General features: G+C 40.6%; 1 protein-coding gene across 3 annotated transcripts in view; it reads left to right on the forward strand.

Annotated features, from left to right (window-relative positions):
- Nucleotides 1-18,416, forward strand: part of pemt (phosphatidylethanolamine N-methyltransferase) — a 152,201-nt gene extending 133,785 nt beyond the window's left edge. For 2 of the 3 annotated variants that reach the window (XM_041229824.1, XM_041229826.1), the window contains exon 6: nt 15,441-18,416. In XM_041229824.1, coding sequence (XP_041085758.1) covers nt 15,441-15,591 — 151 coding nt within the window. In that variant the 3' untranslated portion in view covers nt 15,592-18,416. Of the gene's footprint in view, nt 1-133; nt 209-1,591; nt 2,044-15,440 lie in introns of those variants that run through there. The other variant, XM_041229825.1, reaches the window with a different exon arrangement.
- The last annotated feature ends 2,454 nt before the right edge of the window (nt 18,417-20,870 follow it).

A 20,870-nucleotide genomic window follows, 5' to 3' on the forward strand; every position in this document is an offset into this window, starting at 1 on the left:
ACACAACACACAGAGCAGTTCAGCAGCGTGTAAAGCTTTTTAAATGTTTCATTTCAGTGCAATACATTGTTCCTTAGGTTTTAGTAGCACTGATCTAGGGATACCCCAGCTAACCCTGCCCCTTGATCAGCAGGAATGCCAGCCCTGTTGGAATGGTCCTCACAGCTCTGGTTGCTGTCACATACAAGATCGCTATAGGTTTTGAAGGGTAAGTTTCTGTTTTTACTTGAAACAGTATTTTAGGTTTATCAGTTTACTCCAAGTAGCTGAACCCCAATATCCTCTACTCTTTCTGCTTCCCTCTTCCCAATGCTGGTCTCAGAACAGAATTGAACTGTTTTAGAACTAGATTGTACACATTAGCCATTGAAATAAAACAAGAGCTAATTATTCTTTACTAAGCCCCCATTGTTGTTAGAATGGAATTGAACAGTATTGGCATATTGTTAAATTCCCTTCTAAAACTTTAGCATAGCAACTTGTAATAAAGCACAGAGAAAGCACGGTAAAGCCAGACAGATTGGAAAGGATATTAAAAACATGTCTGTGGTGAATACTACAGCAGAGCCTGTCATATCCGTTTGAATTGGTTCCAGGGGTCCATTGGATATGTGAAAATATTGTGTCTCTGAGGGATTCCTTGTAACTGCTTTATTAAAGTAAAGCAGTGTGTTGAGAAAACCAAAGTACGGTTCTGTACGTATAATATATAAAGGAAGTCATTGACAATTAGTGAAAAACAAAGCTGTGTATTACAGTATTTGTCAATTTATAAAAAGAGCATTCCAAAACCAGCTCTTGCTGTGCTTACACAGTCCATGCCAAAGTAATTGGATAGGTTTAACCCAGGACAGAAATGGCATTCAAAAAAAGCAAAGCACCCACACAAACACAAACTGGCTTTCGTTGTCAGTGAAAACAATCGGTGCAGTAATTATATGAATCCCTTGCTTTCTTTTTTTATTGGCCAGTATGTAAAAAGTGAAACTGAATTCCCAAACTTTTAACACATATCCATTACATTAGTATCAATACCAATTCTTAATACTACTGCCCTCCTCAATTGGTTTGAAATGATCCCAGTTTAACATGTTCTACATGAGGTTCAATACATGAGGTTCCCTAACCTTTCCCATCTCACTTCAGTTTGTTTAAACTCCACTGTGAGTTCTCAAGGTCAGTTCCTCAGAGCTGACCTGCTTGTTAGGCCATGACATTTTAAAAAAAACTTTTTTCAGTGATACACTTCATTAAAATCCAGAGATGCAACTGTCCAATTTGTGGCTGCTCACCATCTAGTATTAGAGAGAGGGGGATTGACCTACATTGAAGTTTACTTCTCTGTGGACAGCACATCTCTGAGAGAGAGAGAGAGAGAGAGAGAGAGAGAGAGAGAGAGAGAGAGAGAGAGAGAGAGAGAGAGATAAACCTGCTATGTGCTTTGGAAAGGGGTCAAGCAAGCAAACAATAAAATAAGAGCGTTTATTTTTGTTTTCCAAATAAATCCATGTACCTTACTTTTGTATCATTTCCTTTCATACGCTTACTATTTTACAATGGCAATTTGTCTGTTTATTTTCTGTATTTACAGACCTTTCACTGAGGAAATATATCGACAGAAAACCAAATCCGTGAAGAACAAATAAGTGCATCTGTGTTTGTTCAGGGATTTGCTGCCCACATTTCAACAAGCAAAGGATCCAGTAGGGATAGACTTCCTAAAGAACGTTATCTGTATTGTGGCTGTTACAGTACAGTATTATACAATTTACATCTGTATTCCCTCACAGAAAGACTATGGAAGTATGTGTTGTCATATTTATGTATTCTTGTACTATGCATTGTAGCTCAGTCGTTCATGAGTAAAGCATGATTTTATAACTTTAGAGAGGGCCACATTCACATGACAGTTTTGAATCTGCAGAGCTGCACAAAGTGAGTGTTGGATTATTCTGATCAAGATTTCCACAGGTGATGGTCACTGGTTTTGATTGGGCTAATTTACCATTCCAAGTGAGACAAATGAAGAAACAGCTGCTTGGATTTGTGTGGATTTCTGTTCTCTACAGAGTCTAAGAAAAGCAGCGATCATCACAAACCCAAGCAGCTGTTTCTTTACCTGATTCACTTTGAATGGTAAATTAACCCGATCAACAGCAATGCCCCTCACCTGATTTCTGTGGCGAGCTCTATCCAAGTAACTGAATAATCGGGTTCTGCAGCACTGCCCTAATGTATGTTCTGCCTAACAGATGAAATTGACATTTTAAATCACTAGATTTTATTATCATGTTGCTTGTTAAAGATTGTCATGTATAAGTGATAACACATACTGCATATTCTACTTATTCTGTATAATGATTTTTTTTTTATGTATGCAAAAGTATAAGAAAATACACAATATAGCCCAATAAACAGAGATTCATGCAAAAGTCTGAATGAAATGAGGCCTAAAGTATGTATTAAAAAAGCTCAATTTTTGTGATGTATTGCTTGAGTGACCAGACGTCCCATTTTAGCCGGGACAGTCCCAGTTTTCCATCAAAGGTCCCGGTGTACCAACATTTTTCTCAAAATCTTAAAAAAGGCCCTGTTTTCAGCCACTACCTTTTGTCAAAATAACGTAAACAACCACTTCCTATATACCTTAGGATAATCAAGAACATTATTTTTATAAAGTGATAGTAAACAGCGCTTGTGAAAATAAATTGGACCTGACGCAGCTGACAATCGCTGAATAAATGGACCGCTAAGGGTTAATTACCTGTCAGTCACACTATTTAAACCATCTTGCTTTTCTGTTTGTGGTTACCATGCAGACCTGCAGAACCAGCCTTAAAACAAACCTTTGTTTACATCAGGATAAAATGACTACTCACCTGAGACAGCTTACGTTTCCATCTGATTCAGATGAAGAATTTTCTCTCCTACAAATTTTCAAAAAAACATTCAAACAATTCCGACCGTCCCGATAACTTCTACTTATCCAGCTGTTCCTCTTCATTGCTCTAAACGTTATCAGACCTCAGAATAATTCTCTAGCACAACTTCATTACAAGGATTGGCCCATTGACAAACTCCTGAAGCCCTGTCTAAAAAAGGATTGCTCATTGAAGTAGGCAGTGATCGGGCTGCTCTATTCATTTCATACAGCAATTCCATATCAGCCAAGCTTGTTTTTCCCCTCAAAAGGCACAGCAAAGATCCAAACTTGTCAGTTCGCGCTGCGCCCTGCAATAATAATAATAATAATAATAATAATAATAATAATAATAATAATAATAATAATAATAATAATAATAACAATAACAATAATAATAATAGTATTTATTTTATATAGCACAATTCATGTGACACATCTCAAAACCCTTTACAGTCCAAGAATAATAGTTTATAATCATAAATAATCACAGCAGACTATATATGTTAAAACAAAACACACAAAACACAAGTACTGTGCAAACTCATAAAAAGCCAGTTCTTTACACAGGCTGAAATGCCAGTTTAAAAAATGTATTTTTGAATATCCATTCTTTGAATCCTTAATTATCTGTGGAAGAGCATTCCATAACTTAGGTGCATAGCAACAGAAAGCCCTGTCACCTATAGACCGGAGCCTGGTTTTTGAATTCTTAAGAGCCCAGCACAGCAGATCGCAGTACAGGGTCCACTTGCTCCCGATTCAGCTACCACAACCCCTCGTTCACTATTCAGCTGATCTTTCCTCCTATTTAAGTTTTCATATTTTTAACAATATCAAGCAACTCATTCATCCTCTTTCCACCTCCATTTCAGTATCTGATCGCCTTGGTGCACTTGATAACAGAATCAGTCGCTTGGAACCAGCTGCCATTTCAGTCTCATCAGGAACACCAGCAGCAGCACTCGCTTCTCCCGCTGCTTCAGCCACACCCAGACCTGCTCTCGAACTGCCAATCTTCACTCTAGCTACTGCCTCTAGTTCAGGATCCTCCTCTGCTTCAGTAGTTCATTGCCATTCTCTCTCTCCTCAACTGAGATGCAATATCATTGACGGTAAAGACATTTATTTAGTTTCAATACTTTGCAACTTCAGAATTTCTGGATCACAGGGTTAATTATGAACATTTGTCCGTCATTCTTAAATTACGGGATCCACATCTGAGTAAAAATCTTACTCTTGGAGATTTTGTGAAGTTTACGATCACCGACGTCAGGAACTGGACTCTTATCTATTTAACATTGTTGATCTCTCGATCAGATGTGGCGGTACCATTTTTTATGGAAGACTGTGGCAATGTTGCCTGCCCCTGTGTGTATTTCAGTGTTATATGTTGCGTGCTGTGTGTGAATGTTGGTGTATAGTCATTGGTACACAGGATACAAATGGGTCTGTGTAACACGAGTTGTTTAAAATGTATATTTGTATTTAGGCATGAGGATTGAACAGCATTTCACGTGCAGGTAAAATGTAATAAAATGCGAGCACAGGGAATTGCACTTTATTAATTCACATGCAGTTGTAGCGTGACTCCAATTGAATGATTGATTAGCAATCAAGTCTCGGTACAGCTCCATAAAAGCTGCATGTTTTCACTCACTCGTGGTTGTGTGTTCGGTGAGTGGAAAACAGGTGTGGAGAGGAGAATTTAAAATGATAACTAAACGTAATATATAACCGTTGTTTTGACTCACCGTGTTTGTCTGTTAGTGCACTGTTTGTTTAAGTGTTAGTCCGTTTTGTTTGTCTATTTATTTTGGCTTCAAGTGCCGTGTCCTGTTTTTTGTAATGTTTTATTTTATAATAATAAACCGTGCAGCAGCGCATTCATTCATCATTTCATCTCGCAGTACTGTGTGTTTCTTCTGGTCTGATATCCCCACTACAGCCGCCTTTGTCACATGTGGTGTCAGAACCAGGACAACAGCGTGACCGCAAGGGTCAGTGTGGCCGGAGTCCCACAGGAGGGAGCTGCAGAGAGGGGAAAGGTCAGGAGACCACCTTCCTCAGCAGCCTTTCCGCTGCTGGAATTGCCCCGGCTGAAGGAATTAGTATGGGAGCCATTGGCAGCATTTCTGCTGTCAGTGGTACAGCGGGAGGAGAGACTCGCCCCACTGTCAGCACGTCTGCAGAGGATGAATGCCTGTGGTATCACTTTCTCCACCATCACCACCTGGAGGAGAGGAGCAGGTGAAGCCTCTGCCTCCATCACCTACCCCTGCCAGTGAGGGAGAGCCGCACCAGTCCCCTGCCAGTGAGGGAGAGCCGCACCTGTCCCCTGCAAGTGAGGGAGAGCCGCACCAGTCCCCTGCAAGTGAGGGAGAGCAGCACCCGTCCCCTGTAACAAGGGTAGACTACATGCCGCTCCCACCTCTGACACCAGGAGAATACACGCCGCTCCCACCTCCATCGCCAGGAGAGTACACGCCTGCTGCACCGCCAGGAGCAGAGCAGCAGGAGCCTCTGCCTTCACCACCTCCACCAGTAGAGGCTGAATACCTGCTGGGTCTCCGTCCACCAGCAGAGGGTGAATGCCTGCTGGGTCCCTTTCCACCAGAAGAGGGTTAATGCCTGCTGGGTCCCTTTCATCCAGCAGAGGGTAAATGCCTGCTAGGTCCCTTTCCACCAGCAGAGGATGAATGCCTGCTGGTATCACTTCCCCCACCATCACAAGGAGAGGAGCAGGAGCTGCCTCTCCCTTCACCAGAAGGACCAGGACTAGATGCTGGCGGTCCTAGACTAGAACTGCCCGGCTGCAGTGGCTGAGAAGAGGGCCAAAACCTGCACCCCAGCTTGTCCTGACTCCCGCACATCACCGCCGAAGGATGCCTGCCTCGCTTCACCCAAGGATGCCTGCCTCGCTTCACCCAAGGATGCCTGCTTCACTTCGTCCAAGGATGGGGTTGCCTGGGGTTCCCAGCCGATCCGCATCGCCTGGGGTTGCCAGCCACTCTGCTTCGCCTGGGGTCGCTGTCAGCTCTGCTTGGCCGCAAGAGTCAGTGTGGCCGGAGTCCCACAGGAGGGAGCTGCTGGCTGAGAAGAGGGGAAAGGTCAGGAGACCACCTTCCTCAGCAGCCTTTCCGGTGCTGGAATTGCCCCTGCTGAAGGAGTTAGTATGGGAGCTGTCAGCAGGCATCCTTGCCATTGGCAGCATTTCCGCTGTCAGTGGTACAGCCGGAGGAGAGACTCGCCCCACTGTCAGCACGTCTGCTGACAGCATGGCCAGTAGCATCCTGGCTACTGGCAACATTTCCGCACATGAACCCCTTAAAGTCCCTGTTCTTGGCCCGGGATTTTGAGCAAGACTTTTGGGATTTTAAGTGGGGAGGAGGCCATTGAGGCAATGGAGCAATTATGTAATCTAGCAATCGAGTCTCGGTACAGATCCATAAAAGCTGCATGTTTTCACTCACTCGGGGTTGTGTGTTTGGTGAGTGGAGAACGGGTGTGGAGAGGAGAATTTAAATCGATAACTAAACTTAAATATATAACTGTTGTTTTGACTCACCGTATTTGTCTGTTAGTGCACTGTTTGTTTAAGTGTTAGTCTGTTTTGTTTGTCTATTTATTTTGGCGTCAAGTGCCGTGTCCTGTTTTTTGTAATGTTTTATTTTATAATAATAAACCGTGCAGCAGCGCATTCATTCCTGATTTCATCTCACAGTACTGTGTGTTTTTTCTGGTCTGATGTCCCCTCCACAGCCATCTTTGTCACAAAGGCCCATCAAATATTCCGGTGGCAGACAATAATTTAAATTCTTCATTCTGTAGTTACAAACAATGTCGCTTTTTACATACTGTATGTGCAGTTTATGTGGCGATGCTCATTCACATTCTTCCCTCTTATATCATACCTGTCAACCCGGGTCCTATACCCTGCTATGTACAGATTGGGATTGCAGTAATTACACACTGGCCATTAATATTGTAGACATTAAAGGTTTGCTGACATAAGGGGGTTTAACAGTAAAATACGGGAGAAAATCTGTCCCGGGAAATGTCTGGGAGAAGAGTCCAAAATACGAGACTCCAGGAGAGTTGACAGGTCTGTTTATATATACATAGTGACGGATTGCCCTCTGGTCACACATTTTTCTATTTCAAATAAACACTTTTAGACACAGGATACCAGGAACTGCCGTAGCATGTGTTTATTATTTACAATAAAAAGAAAATAAACAAAACAAAACCTAACCCAATCTCTAACAAATGTTTCCTAACAAATGCTTCCTTAACTAATAACAAGGCAGGTTAAGCCTATTACCTTGTCACCAAAACCAAATCATAATCCAATTACATTTTCCAATAGTTTGTTTTTCCATTTCCAATACTCGCAATAACCAAATCTTTCTCTCCAACTCTCCCAACCAACTCCTACTATCACCCACACCCGACACACACACTCACCTCCTTTTAAACCTAATCCACTAATTACTCCATTGACTAAACCTGGCATTGGTTCCTGACTCCAGTAACCTTTACTGGGTCCTAAGGCCCCCCCATGTATGGTCTCTACTAAATAAGACCTGTTTACTTTAAACCAGATTTAATTATTTTAACTCTCATTTATTTATCACACCATTATCATTTAGTAGTTAATCAATTATCCCCTATTTAGTTTTGACCTCAAGCACATTATATTATTTTATTTATTTGTTTACCCTCCAGTTAGTGTATGTTCTCCTTTCATTATAATGGGGCCATCTACTATTCCTTTTATTAATAAAGGCATTCTATTCCTTGCTAATTATGCAACTTCTTTGCCGGCTAGTTTGGATTTCAGCTCAACCATCTCCATTCATCGATCTGGTTTCCAACTAAATTAATCTATTTGCAATCTTCTGTCAAATTTATATGGCTGATGCCCTAGCTCCTTCTGCTCACTCGTCCTGTTCAACTGACTGGTCCACTTTCACAACTTTCTGCAAACAACATCATATCTCCTCTTCTTCCTTCAACCAGGATTTCATTCTTTCTTTTCTCATTCATGCAAAAGACAAGCTGCATCTCTCCCTGGGAACTATCAAAACTTATCTAGCAGGAATTCAACAACATTATCGCCTAGTGTGCATTCGCTGCCCTCCTCTCTCTTCTATCACTGCTGTTCACCTTCTATTTAGGGGAATGGCAAAAAGTTTCCCTCCTCCCTCTCCCTCCTGTCTCCCTATCACTTCAGATATTCTCTATCTCGTCTGTGGGGGGTGGAGGGGGGTTCCTCTCCGCTGAGTGGTTAAAAAATATTATATATATATATATATATATATATATATATATATATATATAGAGAGAGAGAGAGAGAGAGAGAGAGAGAGAGAGAGAGAGAGAGAGAGAGAGAGAGAGAGACCCTGAGAGAGAGTGTGACCGGGGACCGGGAGACACACAAACAAAGAATGATAAAAGGTCGAAAACCAGAACGTAAACAAGCAGGGACGCCGGCATCATTGCAAGGCTGTCCATGCGGCCTCGGAGTGTTAGCCAAGTCTGACCTCTCTCGACTAGATGACTCCGTAGGCCAGGGAGACCTTGGTTCGTCCGCCTATCCTTCCTTCCTTTCCCCTTGGGGAAGTCCCTCGCTTCCCTCCCTTAAAGGTTTGTCGAGGGCAGTTCTCTGGGTAGTCAAGGGAAACCCCTATTCTACCACTAAGTCACAAGCATGTTGTCTTTATTCTAGTAGCTCCTTTACACCTCGTTTTAAAGGAAGAAAGAAAAATGACAAAACGTAAATGTATGTTTAACGACAATCTACAGAATTAATAATGTAATTTATTATTATTATTATTATTATTATTATTATTATTAATTATTATTAATAATAATAATAATAATAATAATAAATAATAATAATAATAATAAACTCAATAAAACAGTAGCAATACTTATATAACACTATGGCAAGTTAAAGTAATTAGCCACAAATTATACACTCGGGAGTATACTCAAATTAGCTAGCTGCTTAATAAGAAGAAGAAGAAGAAGAAGAAGAAGATAATTATAATAAAAATATGATTGAGAGGATGGCTATTTAAATAACCTATATTTAAATGGTTTAATTAGTCTTATCGATTACTTAACAATGTGTCACGATTTTGAGTTTTGAAAATCTGATCCCCCTCTGTATTGCTTTATACAGTTGTACTGTGATCTAACCTGTAAAGTACATGAAATGAATAAAGACCATTGCATAAGATAACTTTTGGTTTCTTGGCCTGTTATTTACTCTTTGCCCTTTGTCAGAAAGTTTTCATATTACCCAAACAGTTCTCTTAGCATACACTAGAACTCATTTCAGTCTTTGAGCATGCTTTTTACAAATTATATTCTATACAAAGGAGATTATCTAACTAATTTATCTAAAGCATAATGTTAACCCACACATTTAATTAAATTCTAACCCTAACCCTAACCCACACATTTAACTAAATCCTAACCCTAACCCTAACCCAGACATTTAACTAAATCCTAACCCTAACCTTAACCCACACATTTACTAAACCCTAACCCTAACCTTAACCGACACATTTAACTAAACGCTAACCCTAACCCACACGTTTATATAAACCCTAATCCTAACCCATACATTTAACTAAACGCTAATCCTAACCCATACATTCAAATAAACGCTAACCCTAACCCATACATTTATATAAACCTTAATCCTAACCCTAACCCACACATTTAACTAAACCCTGACCCTAACCCACACATTTAACTAAATCCTAACCCTAACCCACACATTTAACTAAATCCTAACCCTAACCTTAACCCATACATTTACTAAACCCTAACCCCAACCTTAACAGACATATTTAACTAAACCCTAACCCTAACACACACATTTAACTAAATCCTAACCCTAACCTTAACCTTAACCCACACATTTAAATAAACCCTAACCCTAACCCACACATTTAACTAAATCTTAACCCTAATTTTAACTGACACATTTAACTAAACCCTAACCCACAGATTTAACAAAACCCTAACCCTAACCCACACATTTAACATTCATCCTACCACTTGATACTGCACGGCCTAGCAAAGAACAAATTAACCGGACAGACATTCCAGCTGTTGTAAAACTGTTCAGTCCCTTACAAAATATACATTTGTGAAGGAACCACATTTTATAGCAAGCTTACATTTTCATTTCAAAACTAGCAGAAAACATCACATGGGACCATGGCTCTTCAAGTAAACAAATATGGTTCTTGTAAGAGCCATAGTTAATTAAAAAAAAAGGAAAGGGGACATTTTCTAAATTAATATTATTGTTTATATGCATATTTGTATTCATGTTAGAACTTGAGAGAATATTTGTATATGTTTGGACATTTGTATAGAGACCCCTATTGGAGGCTCCATTGGTTTGGTCTGCATGATGTGTGGCCATGACATCACTGCTTGACTCAGTGGGTAAGAAGGAGTGTATGAAGCAACACAGTTTTTGACTGTATAAATTCTATTTCTTTGCATTGCTTTTATTTTTCAAGTAAACAGTCAAACGAAGAACCTTGTGGATATGTTTTTATTCGCGTCAGACTTATTTCTTCACATAGACAACTGTGGTTGTATTTCTTAAGAAAGCTGTGCCACTACAGTTCTCAAGTCTCCAAGTCATTCACAAATACACACACAATTTAAAAATAAATATTACAAATAATTAAATGTATGATCAACGTCATTGCATATTGTGATAGCTCGCTTGATTAAATTATTTATTTTTACATCCTCCTACCTGCTGCTCTAATTGGTGCTTATATTCCTGGAGTCTGTTTCAGCCTGTTTTGATTGGTCAAGAGATCTGTCAGCAAACAATATGCACACAATCCCCACTTTTACTGCGTTTTTGCAGTGTAGTGTAGAGCTCTTTCATTTAAAAAATGGCAAAAAGAAAGTTGTCAGATGAGGAATAGTGTTCTTTTCAGCTGGAGTGGACTGATATGTAAGCCTTTGTGGATAATCAAGATTTCCACTTTGTGTCATAAGCAGCGAATGACAGGCTTCAAACAAAAAATCTAATTTACAGTGACATCTCATTATAAAAAATGCTGCATTTACAGTGAAATACCCACCATACACCCACCACGAGTGCAGAGAGCTGCAGATTTATATGCAGGTGACCATCTCGTGATTAGCAACAAATTAATCACTTAATTAATTTGGGAAATGGCCGACTTCTCCACAAGGTTTTTAATCATTCCTGGCAGAGGACGAGTTACTCGCTCGCCTCTGCCAGAACACATCTATATAAAAACAAAACAATAACAAAACTAACGTGGCTACGCCATCATATATACAAATACATAAATACAATAAATAAATAATAATGCACAAACATAAAACAACTTGAATAAAGTTGACAATGTAGTTTCATTTAGCTACAGTGCACACTATAAGAGCAAGTATAATATATTAATAACACATCAAAAATATGAAATGGTTAGTAAGGTATATCATTTTGTAATCACATTATATTAAGTACTAAATTATGATTGATATATTAACACTTTATAGATGTTAATATTTGGTAGAATCTGTTATTTGTCTAGCTAATATGAAGTGTTTCACAATGTTTTCTACAAGTCAGAAGCAGTTATGTGTGAAAATATAGATGGTCAATATATATTTATTTGTTTCAGAATAATCCCTTGCTGAAAAAACAGGGAGAAAGGATAGTTTACTCCACTCCCACACATGCACACACACTCTCTCTCTCTCTCTCTCTCTCTCTCTCTCTCTCTCTCTCTCTCTCTCTCTCTCTCTCTCTCTCTCACACACACACATAAACATTGTGTGTGCTTGATTCAATCAAATCTAGACATGCTAAGCAACAAAATGATACCAAAAAACTTTAGTCTGACAGGATGCAGAGAACTTGAAAATATCAGGTCTTGGCCCATGGACTAGTATATAGTATATAAATTTGACAGCCGGGGTATTCAAACTTCGCGTCAAACAGACATGTTCGCTTTTTGTTCTCATTGGTCAGTTTCCCTAGTTACAGCGCGTGTAGCTCCAGAACTGGATCCAACATCTGTTTATGATCCGACTCAAGAGAATTTGAATCCAGTCCCATTTTTTGTTCTCATTAGTGCAACCAGCCCCTGGAGCTTTAGTGATTGTATTTCTTAGATTAATATAGATTTTCTGCTGACAGTCCTGTGCAATGTGATGTTTAGTTGCGATACGTTTTCATAAATCAGTGTTTTTCTTGAATTGAACAGAATTGGAGATAATTCTATTCATAAATTCTTTGTTTGGCAACAGCAGTTTAAAAAATCAATAAATACATAAAAAGGTTATTTTCCTAATGTTTTTGTTCGAGAAAAAAAATCTAAGGAAGTGCTGTTTTAATACCAGTGTTTGTTTGTTTGTTTGTTTGTTTATTTGTTTATTTATTTATGTATGTATGTATTTTTATCGTTCTCTGCATCTTTAAACAGTTTGTTCGGTGGTAACAACGCACTGGATACTGAAGTAAACTGCAGCTAGGTTCCAACATGAATGTGACAGCACGGCGCCTCGTTCAACCTTGACCTCTGTACAGCAGAAGCAGTTTAAAGTATTATTCACAGAAATTTAAAGCAACATTGTCTGTGTTGATGATTATATAAGATAAGTGTATTGGTTTGGTTACCAAACAAACAAAAACAAAAAGGCTTATTTCTCCTACAGCACAGAGACAATCCAAACAGCAAACGGATTCCTAGGGTCCCTGTTCATGACGAGAGTTTAACAGTGCATCCTTTCGGTATGTTTAATTGCTCTCGCAGCAGTATGGGTAAAAATAGACTGAATGGCCTTGCCCTACTATATGTCCACAGAGACGTGTCCCAGGAAGAACTGTTGCAGCGTTTAGATAGATCAGGCCATAGGAGGAGTGGCAAACTATTTAAAGTAAAGCCTTATAAATCAGTGTTTTTAATTGCAGCATTATACAGTCAGCAGTCCAATCAGTCTTAGCACTAATATCAGCAATCTGACTGTCAGCACCAGTCTTCCCAGTTCCAGTAATGACAGCACCAGTCTTACCAGTCCCAGCAGTGTAGGCACCAGTCTTCCCAGTCCCAAAAGTGACAGCACCAGTCTTCCCAGCCCCAGGAGTGGCAGCACCAGTCTTACCAGTCCCAGCAGTAGCAGCACCAGTCTTACCAGTTCCAGTTGTAACATCAGTGTCATCAGTCTCAGCATTAACTTCAGTAGCAGTGACCCAAATCTCTTAATGAAGGTATAAACCCATCTACTGGTTCATATTTATAAGTTCTATTCTTCTTGTCCTTTTAATATCACATATTTGTAACAGTGTGAAAAAAATATTTGTCATGAAATTTCAAGCATCATCCAAGGTGGCTCACTGTGTAAAAAGAGCTAGCAACTTATATTGATTTGCCATTTCCATTAATAGTCTTCAGGCTTCATTAACAGGATATGCAGGGGAGGGGGGTTAGACAAAAATTCGATTTTTGCCTCAGTAAAAATCTATTCCTAGCCATGTCCCTGATTTTGTATATTTTAAAAGCCATTTTAAGCATAGCCTACTTAAATATCACAAGTACATTGTGACTATATAAATATATTAACATAGCCAAAAGTGTAGCCTATGCAACTGCCTTGTAATCTTCATATATTCCAGACTGTCTGAGGATGTACGAGTACATTGTAACATTGGAACACAAGTCGCTATTGAAAACTATCCTCTGTAATCTTTAAAAATAAAACAAACTTGCTGGAAACTAGTCATTTAAAATGGTCTGTGTTGGTTGCAAAAAAAAGCAACAAGCAGACAAAATAGATTTTTTAAAAACAACCTTGGGCTGATGCCTTTAAAGCCAAATATTAAACACAGGAGAAATGTTAACTGCAAACCTGAAAGGACAAAACTAAAGCTTTTGTGTTTTTCTTTATAAACAGAGAAAATATTTTTTATGAAGTTTTAAAACCACAGATACAATCATACTATTAATAAATTACATCATATATGCCACTGGAGCCTATCAACCTACTAAAATAATAATAATAAAAAAAATGGTATATGACTAAGCATAGACGTAAACAGCCATTCTCCTAAGCATCTTAATGATATCCTGACCTCCTACTGTTGTGTGGTGAGCATCAAGATGCAATGTATCTACTAAGTAAGTAGTAAGCTCCTCAGAATTAGCAGTTGCAAACGCTGCAGGATGAGAATAATATACAAAACACAGCTGCCTTGATTATCAGTGGCCTCGTCGCACACAGCGCAAACAGACTCAATCATTCATTTTTCCATTTAAATATTCTTTGTGTGCTGCACACACTTTAGAGAGATGCTCTCGTCTGAGTGTGTCACTGTTAGGCACGACTCCACAATTCAGGATTTTTTTCATTAAAAAACATTGTAATATTTCAGTGACCAGCCGTTGTGTCGGTATGTTCACTGCACAAAGGCTTCCACTAATTCAAACGTGTTGACATTACATGTTTCACCACTTTCTGTGTACTTGTTAAACAATCCTGTGATTGTGACCTGCTTGTTTGGTAATTGTTTAGCCTGAACTTCAAGTTTGATTTTCTTGTTTTTGTGTGCTGCGCTGTCAAGATGCTTGTCAATAGTACCTTTTCTTAGATGATCCAAAGACACGTTACAGGTTGAGCAAAACAGAATCCCACCATCTGCATGCAATGACCCCTTTTCATAGCTCTGAACGCGATCTTCTGTTGAAATGAATTTAGCTTGTTTTGATTTGTCAGCTGTCTGCATTTTTAATGGTAATCATGCACTGCAAGCAAATAAATCAACACTATTTAAACTAAACATTTTAAACTTTCTGCCTCTGACTCGCATCTTACATCATTGTACAATATGAGGAATTCACCAGTCATGAAGCCAGTGTTTGTTTGACCCCGTTGCCCTAGTAACCAAATGCACGGCATTGACACCGGACGGTGTACAGCTACTGTAGCGCAGCTTCTATGTGATAAAAGCTTGAAATGAACAGGGGAGGTGAAGTGTAATGTACTGTAAGGAAAATAAAATGCATATTTTTCATGATAGGCAGTCAAATACATGATTTCTATGAAATTTGTGATATCATGAACCTTCCAGGACCCTACATATAAAGCTAGTATATGGTCTGTGCTCAATCTGTATCTAGTACTGCCTCCTCACACAGCCCTAGTAATGTCTGCCTGGGTGACAGAGAGAGGACGAATTCAAACTGTAAATCTCCCTCCCTCCCATAAAGGGAGCTGTGTAACGTTGATGGTATGCTTCCTCTTAGATGGACTGCCTTGACAGTAGGTGACCATATTAGGGGGAGTGCGTAGTTGCACGTACCTGGAAGGACTCCATTGCAATAAACTGCAGGGCAGCCCTCTATGGAGAAACCATTGCAGAGAGGAGTTTTCGGGTACAAAGGGGAAGCAGCTACGTCAGTACGGAGCATGTGTTTTGTTATTGTTTGTGTTTGTGTTTTGACAGAGGAGGAGTAAGAGTCGGGAGCTACAGCCACGGAGCCACCACTATACCCGGAGCACGTCCTTCACAGCACAACAAAGCACCAGTACTCGCCACGATCCCGGAGACAAGGAGCACAGTTTTGTACATGAAGGATTGTGGTTTAGTAGTGTGATTTATTTTCAGGACTGTAAAACCTGCCGTGTTCACCCCCAATACCATTCCTGGTAGAGGGGTAGTTATTATTATTTTGTTTTGTAAAATAAAACACATTTTTGGGAGAGAACTTTTGTCTGGACCTTCCCTTGTTTATTGCACCACTCACCATCCTGTTCACACTTGGTGTCAGAAACAGGAGTTCACGATGGATCCAGCAGCACTAAACACTATGATGCAGGCTAAGGCACGGAGGCATGAAGAGACCTTGGCAGCAGTGATGGAGCGGATGAATGCCAAGTTCCTAGCGGCCAACCAGAGGATGGAACCGGTGGCCAAACCAGCAGTGGCTCCTCCAAAACCCGAAGTGGTAAAGATGTCGCTGGAGGATGATCCCGAGGCCTATTTAACATCGTTTGAAAGACAGGCGACAGGAGTCCTATGGCCTTGGGAGTGGTGGGCTACCCAACTGGGACCCAATCTGATTGGGAAGCCCAGGCAGCCTATCACTCTTTAACCCAGAAACAAGCCATGGATTACAATCTGGTAAAAAGAGCCATATTCCATCGACTGGACATCACAGAGGAAACGCCCCGCCGACGGTTCCGGGAGTACCAACGCCCTGACGAAGTCCTATCCCGAGTAATGGCCCAGCAGTTGGTGGACCAGATGACCCAGTGGCTCTGCCCTGGCAAACGTACAGCTGAAGAAGTGACCGAGATTATCACCATTGAACAGTTGGTACAATTGCTGCGGCCAGAGGGTGATAATTGGGTACCTTGGTGGCCATGTGGGTTAGTGGTCATCTCCTGTACCCTCTCACTAAGTTAGATGTGACAATTGGTAGTCACACCTGCCGTGTAATCATGGCGGTGGCAAAAAGGTTGCCATACCGGGTTATTTTAGGTTTCGACTAGCCACATTTCTAAATAATTATAAAACAAAAGGTAGAGCCAGTCTCCGGTAAGACCATAGGTGCAGCAAGAGAAAATACTGGGAATATTTTTCCGTGAATGCTGATCTGTTCCCCTCCCGATTACTCCCCAAAAAAACTAAACGAGAGAGAAGGGTGGAAAAATGGGAGGGCGTATCAATGAAACAAGATTGGGGTTTGGTGGGAGACTCCTCCACGTCTGATAAACACCAGGGAAAGGGGATTCGGATCCAATGTGACCAACGGGGTTTGGTTACTGGGACCCCTTAGGCTACAATATCCTTGCTCAATATACCGAAAGTCTAGGACTGAGATGTTGATCTAGCGTACAAATAAAAAAATGACCCTACGCTGGCTAACATCTGGGAACAGGTTCGGTCTATCAAGGGGAACGAAATAGATGGTAATCAGCCGCTCACATACCCTCACCACATTGTGCTCGGGCATCTGCTGTATAGAGTATCCCAAGCCCCAAGCACAGGACAGACTGTAACACAATTACTCGTTCCTCAGTCTTTTCGACATGAGATCATGCGGTTGGCTCATGATGTCCCTTGTTCGGGCCATTTAGGTAACGAAAAGACTCAGGAACAAATATTGGCTAGATTTTACTGGGTGGGAGTGTACAGTGAGGTGAAGCGGTATGTGGCGACCTGTAGAGAGTGCCAACAAGTAGCGCCGGGGCGGGTTCGCCCTGCTCCATTGGTCCCACCGCCCCTGATCAATATCCCTTTGAATGAATTGCAATGGATATAGTGGGCCCATGGAGCCAGTCTGACTGTGGATATATGCATATTTTAATAGTGGTATGCTACGCGAGCAGATATGCAGAGGTAGTACCATTGAGGTCCACTAGTGCATTAACGATTGCAACACAGTTAGTACAGATCATAACTAGAGTAGGGATCCCCAAAGAAATTCTGACAGATCACGGAACAAATTTTATGTCACAATGTTTAAATTATTACAAATTTTGTCCATTTGGACCTCCGTTTATCACCCACAATCGAATGGTTTGGTGGAACGTTTTAATCAGACATTAAAGCAGATGCTGAAATGGTTTATCAACCAAGAGCAGAGACATTGGGTTAAGCTCCTCCCCTACCTGATGTTTGCAGTGAGAGAGGTGCCTCAGAGCTTGATCGGATTTTCTCCCTTTGAGCTGCTATATGGGTAACAACCACAAGGTGTCATTGATCTTGTAAAAGAAAGATGGGAAGAGCAAAATAAAGATGCTAAAAACATAGTGAAATAATTAAATATGTTGAGAGACCGTCTGCAATTGGTTAGTCATTTGGCACACGAGAACTTAAAACAGGCTCAGCATCAGCAAGAGCAGCAGTACAAGAAACAAGCATGGATTCAGATTTTTTGGACAGGAGATAAAGTACTGTTGCTACTTCTCAGTCTAGCAGGGACCATATGAAGTGATACCTGCAATTGGTAATGTAAACTACGAAATTAGACAACCCGATCACCGCAACAAAACAGAAATTTATCATATTAATTTATTAAAACCCTACAACAAAAGGGAGGCCTTGTTTATAGCCAATGACAGTGTAGAAGATGATTTTGGCCCCTCTGTAAATACACCAGCTACAGTTAAGATTCCAAAGGGGGAACAATTACTTCCTGATCAAAAGTTTGAGCTCTGTGGGTTAGTGAAACAATTTGATTATGTTTTTTTCTGACTTGCCTGGCAGAACTAATATGATTGAACATGCTATTATTACTTCAACAGGTGTCACGGCCGCATCGAATCTCGGAGAGTCATAGGGGTGCAGTAGGCCCGGAGGTGGGCGATATGCTCGAACTTGGAGTCATTGAGCCTTCCTGGAGCGAGTGGAGCAGCCCGATAGTGATGGTGCCTAAGAAGGACGGTGTAACAGGGCTGGGAGCCCTGTGCAGGAAAAGGGGGCAGGGCAGAGTCCTGCTCCTATAAAGTGTATTTGTTTTGTATTACTATATATATATATATATATATAGATAGATAGATAGATAGATAGATAGATATATAGAGAGATAGATAGATAGATAGATAGATAGATAGATAGATATAAATGACGGAGAAATCTGTGCATTTATTATGTATTTAAAAATGTATTGACGTCGTAGTGTTATTGTTTTGACGGCGTATGTTTTGTTTTTGTATTTGTGTTGCAGTGTGGATGCAAAGCCCCATCCACATTAAAAAACCTGTGCAGAATGTGACCAAGGGATTATCAACTAATTGATAGCTAGTTAATCCCTCGGTCTGTGTGGGAGTTCAGAGGAGTGGACGTGACGGAGCGAGGAGAAAACAAAAAGAAAGTAAACAAAAACTAAACTTAAGGCAGTGAAGTCTACTGCCCAGCCGAACTATAAGGGTTGTTTTTGTGTTCATAATTTTGTTTGTGTTTGAACTTTTCGCTCTGTGAGCAGTGTTTTTTGTTTAAATTTTTTTTTTTTTTTTTTGGTGAAAATAAAAAGTGCACGCCGCATCATTTGCCCTGCAGTACTGCCTGTGTTTTTCTTCTGCTGCTGGCCTGACATTACCACCCAGCATATCCTGTCACAGATGGCTCAGCACGATTCTGCGTTCATTTCAAAAAGGTTAATGCCATCTCCAAGTTTGATGCATATCCCATGCCAGCTAATCTGGGCAAGTCTGCATTCGGCAAACAAGAAACCCAATATCTTGGCTTCATTATGGGTAATGGGCAGGTAAAGCCAATCGTTTCTAAAGTCCAGGCTCTAGTGGAGATGGCAAGTCCGAGAACCAAGCCACAGATGAGATCACTATTGAGGTTAGCAGGCTATTACTGTGGCTTTATCCTCGAGTATGCCACCATTGTTAACCACTTGGTAAAGCTCATCAAAAACACGGCTCCAAAAATAGTTAAAAGGACAGGGGAGTGTCAGGGGGCTTTTGACACGATTAAGAGGAGACTATGCCAGGCCCCAGAACTTATTTTGCCAGGTTTCAGTAAGGAGTTCATCCTCCAGACCAATGCCTCCCAGATTGGTCTGGAGGCAGTCCTGTCCCAGCAAGTTGAAAAAGCATAAGCAAAAAACTGGCTCCATGGAAGATTAACTACTCTGTCATTGAGAAGACAATGGGCCACTCTCGCCCTTTGCTATTACTTGATGGGGAGTTCTTTCTGTCTTGTCACGGATCACACTCCTTTGAGGTGGTTACACACAATGAAGGACAATAAAGCCAGGTTAACTCAGTGGTATCTGGCGCTGCAACCCTTCCACTATACTGTGAAACATCGTGCAGGTAAGGAGCATCAAAATGCAGATTTTTTTTCAAGGGAGGGATCCCACTGGGGAACTTAAAGTTGGCCAAAAGTTCCATCACTCTGAGAGGTGAGATGTGTGACAGAAAGAGGAATAATTTGAACTGTATATCTCCTGCACGACCAGAAAGGGCACTGTGTAAGGGTGATGGTATGTTTCCTCCTAGGTGGACTGCCTTGATGGTAGGCGGAAACTGGAAGGTGACCATACTGGGGGGAGTGCATAGTTGCACATGTAATTGCATGGAGGATTGTGGTTTAGGATTGTGATTTATTTTCAGGACTGTAAAACCTGCCGTATTAAAAAACATGATCCGGAGGTGCAGCCGCAGGCCAGCATAAAACCTGCACATCAACACTCACCTTTCCACTACAGGAACTGCACCACTAGTACTAAAATCACGCACTGTCGGAACTATGTCTGTGTTTGTGTTTTGTGTGGGCGAAAGAAATGGACTTTGGGTTACGGGTCAAACTCGTGGGATTATAAACAGGAGTGATACACGCCGCTCTACCACTCCCATCATTATTATTGTTTGCAGGTTTTGCCATAATGCTCTGGACATTATAATCATTAATAAACACCCTTGCACCTGTAAATCATTCGCCTGTGTGATTAATCCACTCTGCACTGCACGTATTCACTACTTTGCCACAGTCCATTATTAAGAAATGTGAATGCTTTTAACTGAATATACTTGTCTATAAACACTTAATATTTCATTATATGATACGTGTACTTATATAAGACTGATAATCATCAGAGTCCACCTGTGTGCAATTAAGGTGTTTAACATGATTTCAGATTAAATACACCTGTCTCTGGGAGGTCCCATAGTTGGTTAGTACATTTCCTAACAAAAACTACATCATGATGACGAAGGAACATTCAGAGCAAATCCAGAATAAGGTTCTTCAAAAGCACCAATCAGGGGTAGGATGTAAGAACATTTCCAAGGCATTGAATATCCTCCGGAGAACAGTAAAGTCCATTATTAAGAAAAGGAGAGAATATGGCAGAACTGTTAATCTGTCTAGAACAATCCGTCCTCAAAAACCGAGTATCCGGACAAGAAGGGCACT

The sequence above is a fragment of the Polyodon spathula genome, chromosome 26, assembly GCF_017654505.1.
Source record: "Polyodon spathula isolate WHYD16114869_AA chromosome 26, ASM1765450v1, whole genome shotgun sequence".
In the NCBI taxonomy this organism is placed as follows: domain Eukaryota; kingdom Metazoa; phylum Chordata; class Actinopteri; order Acipenseriformes; family Polyodontidae; genus Polyodon; species Polyodon spathula.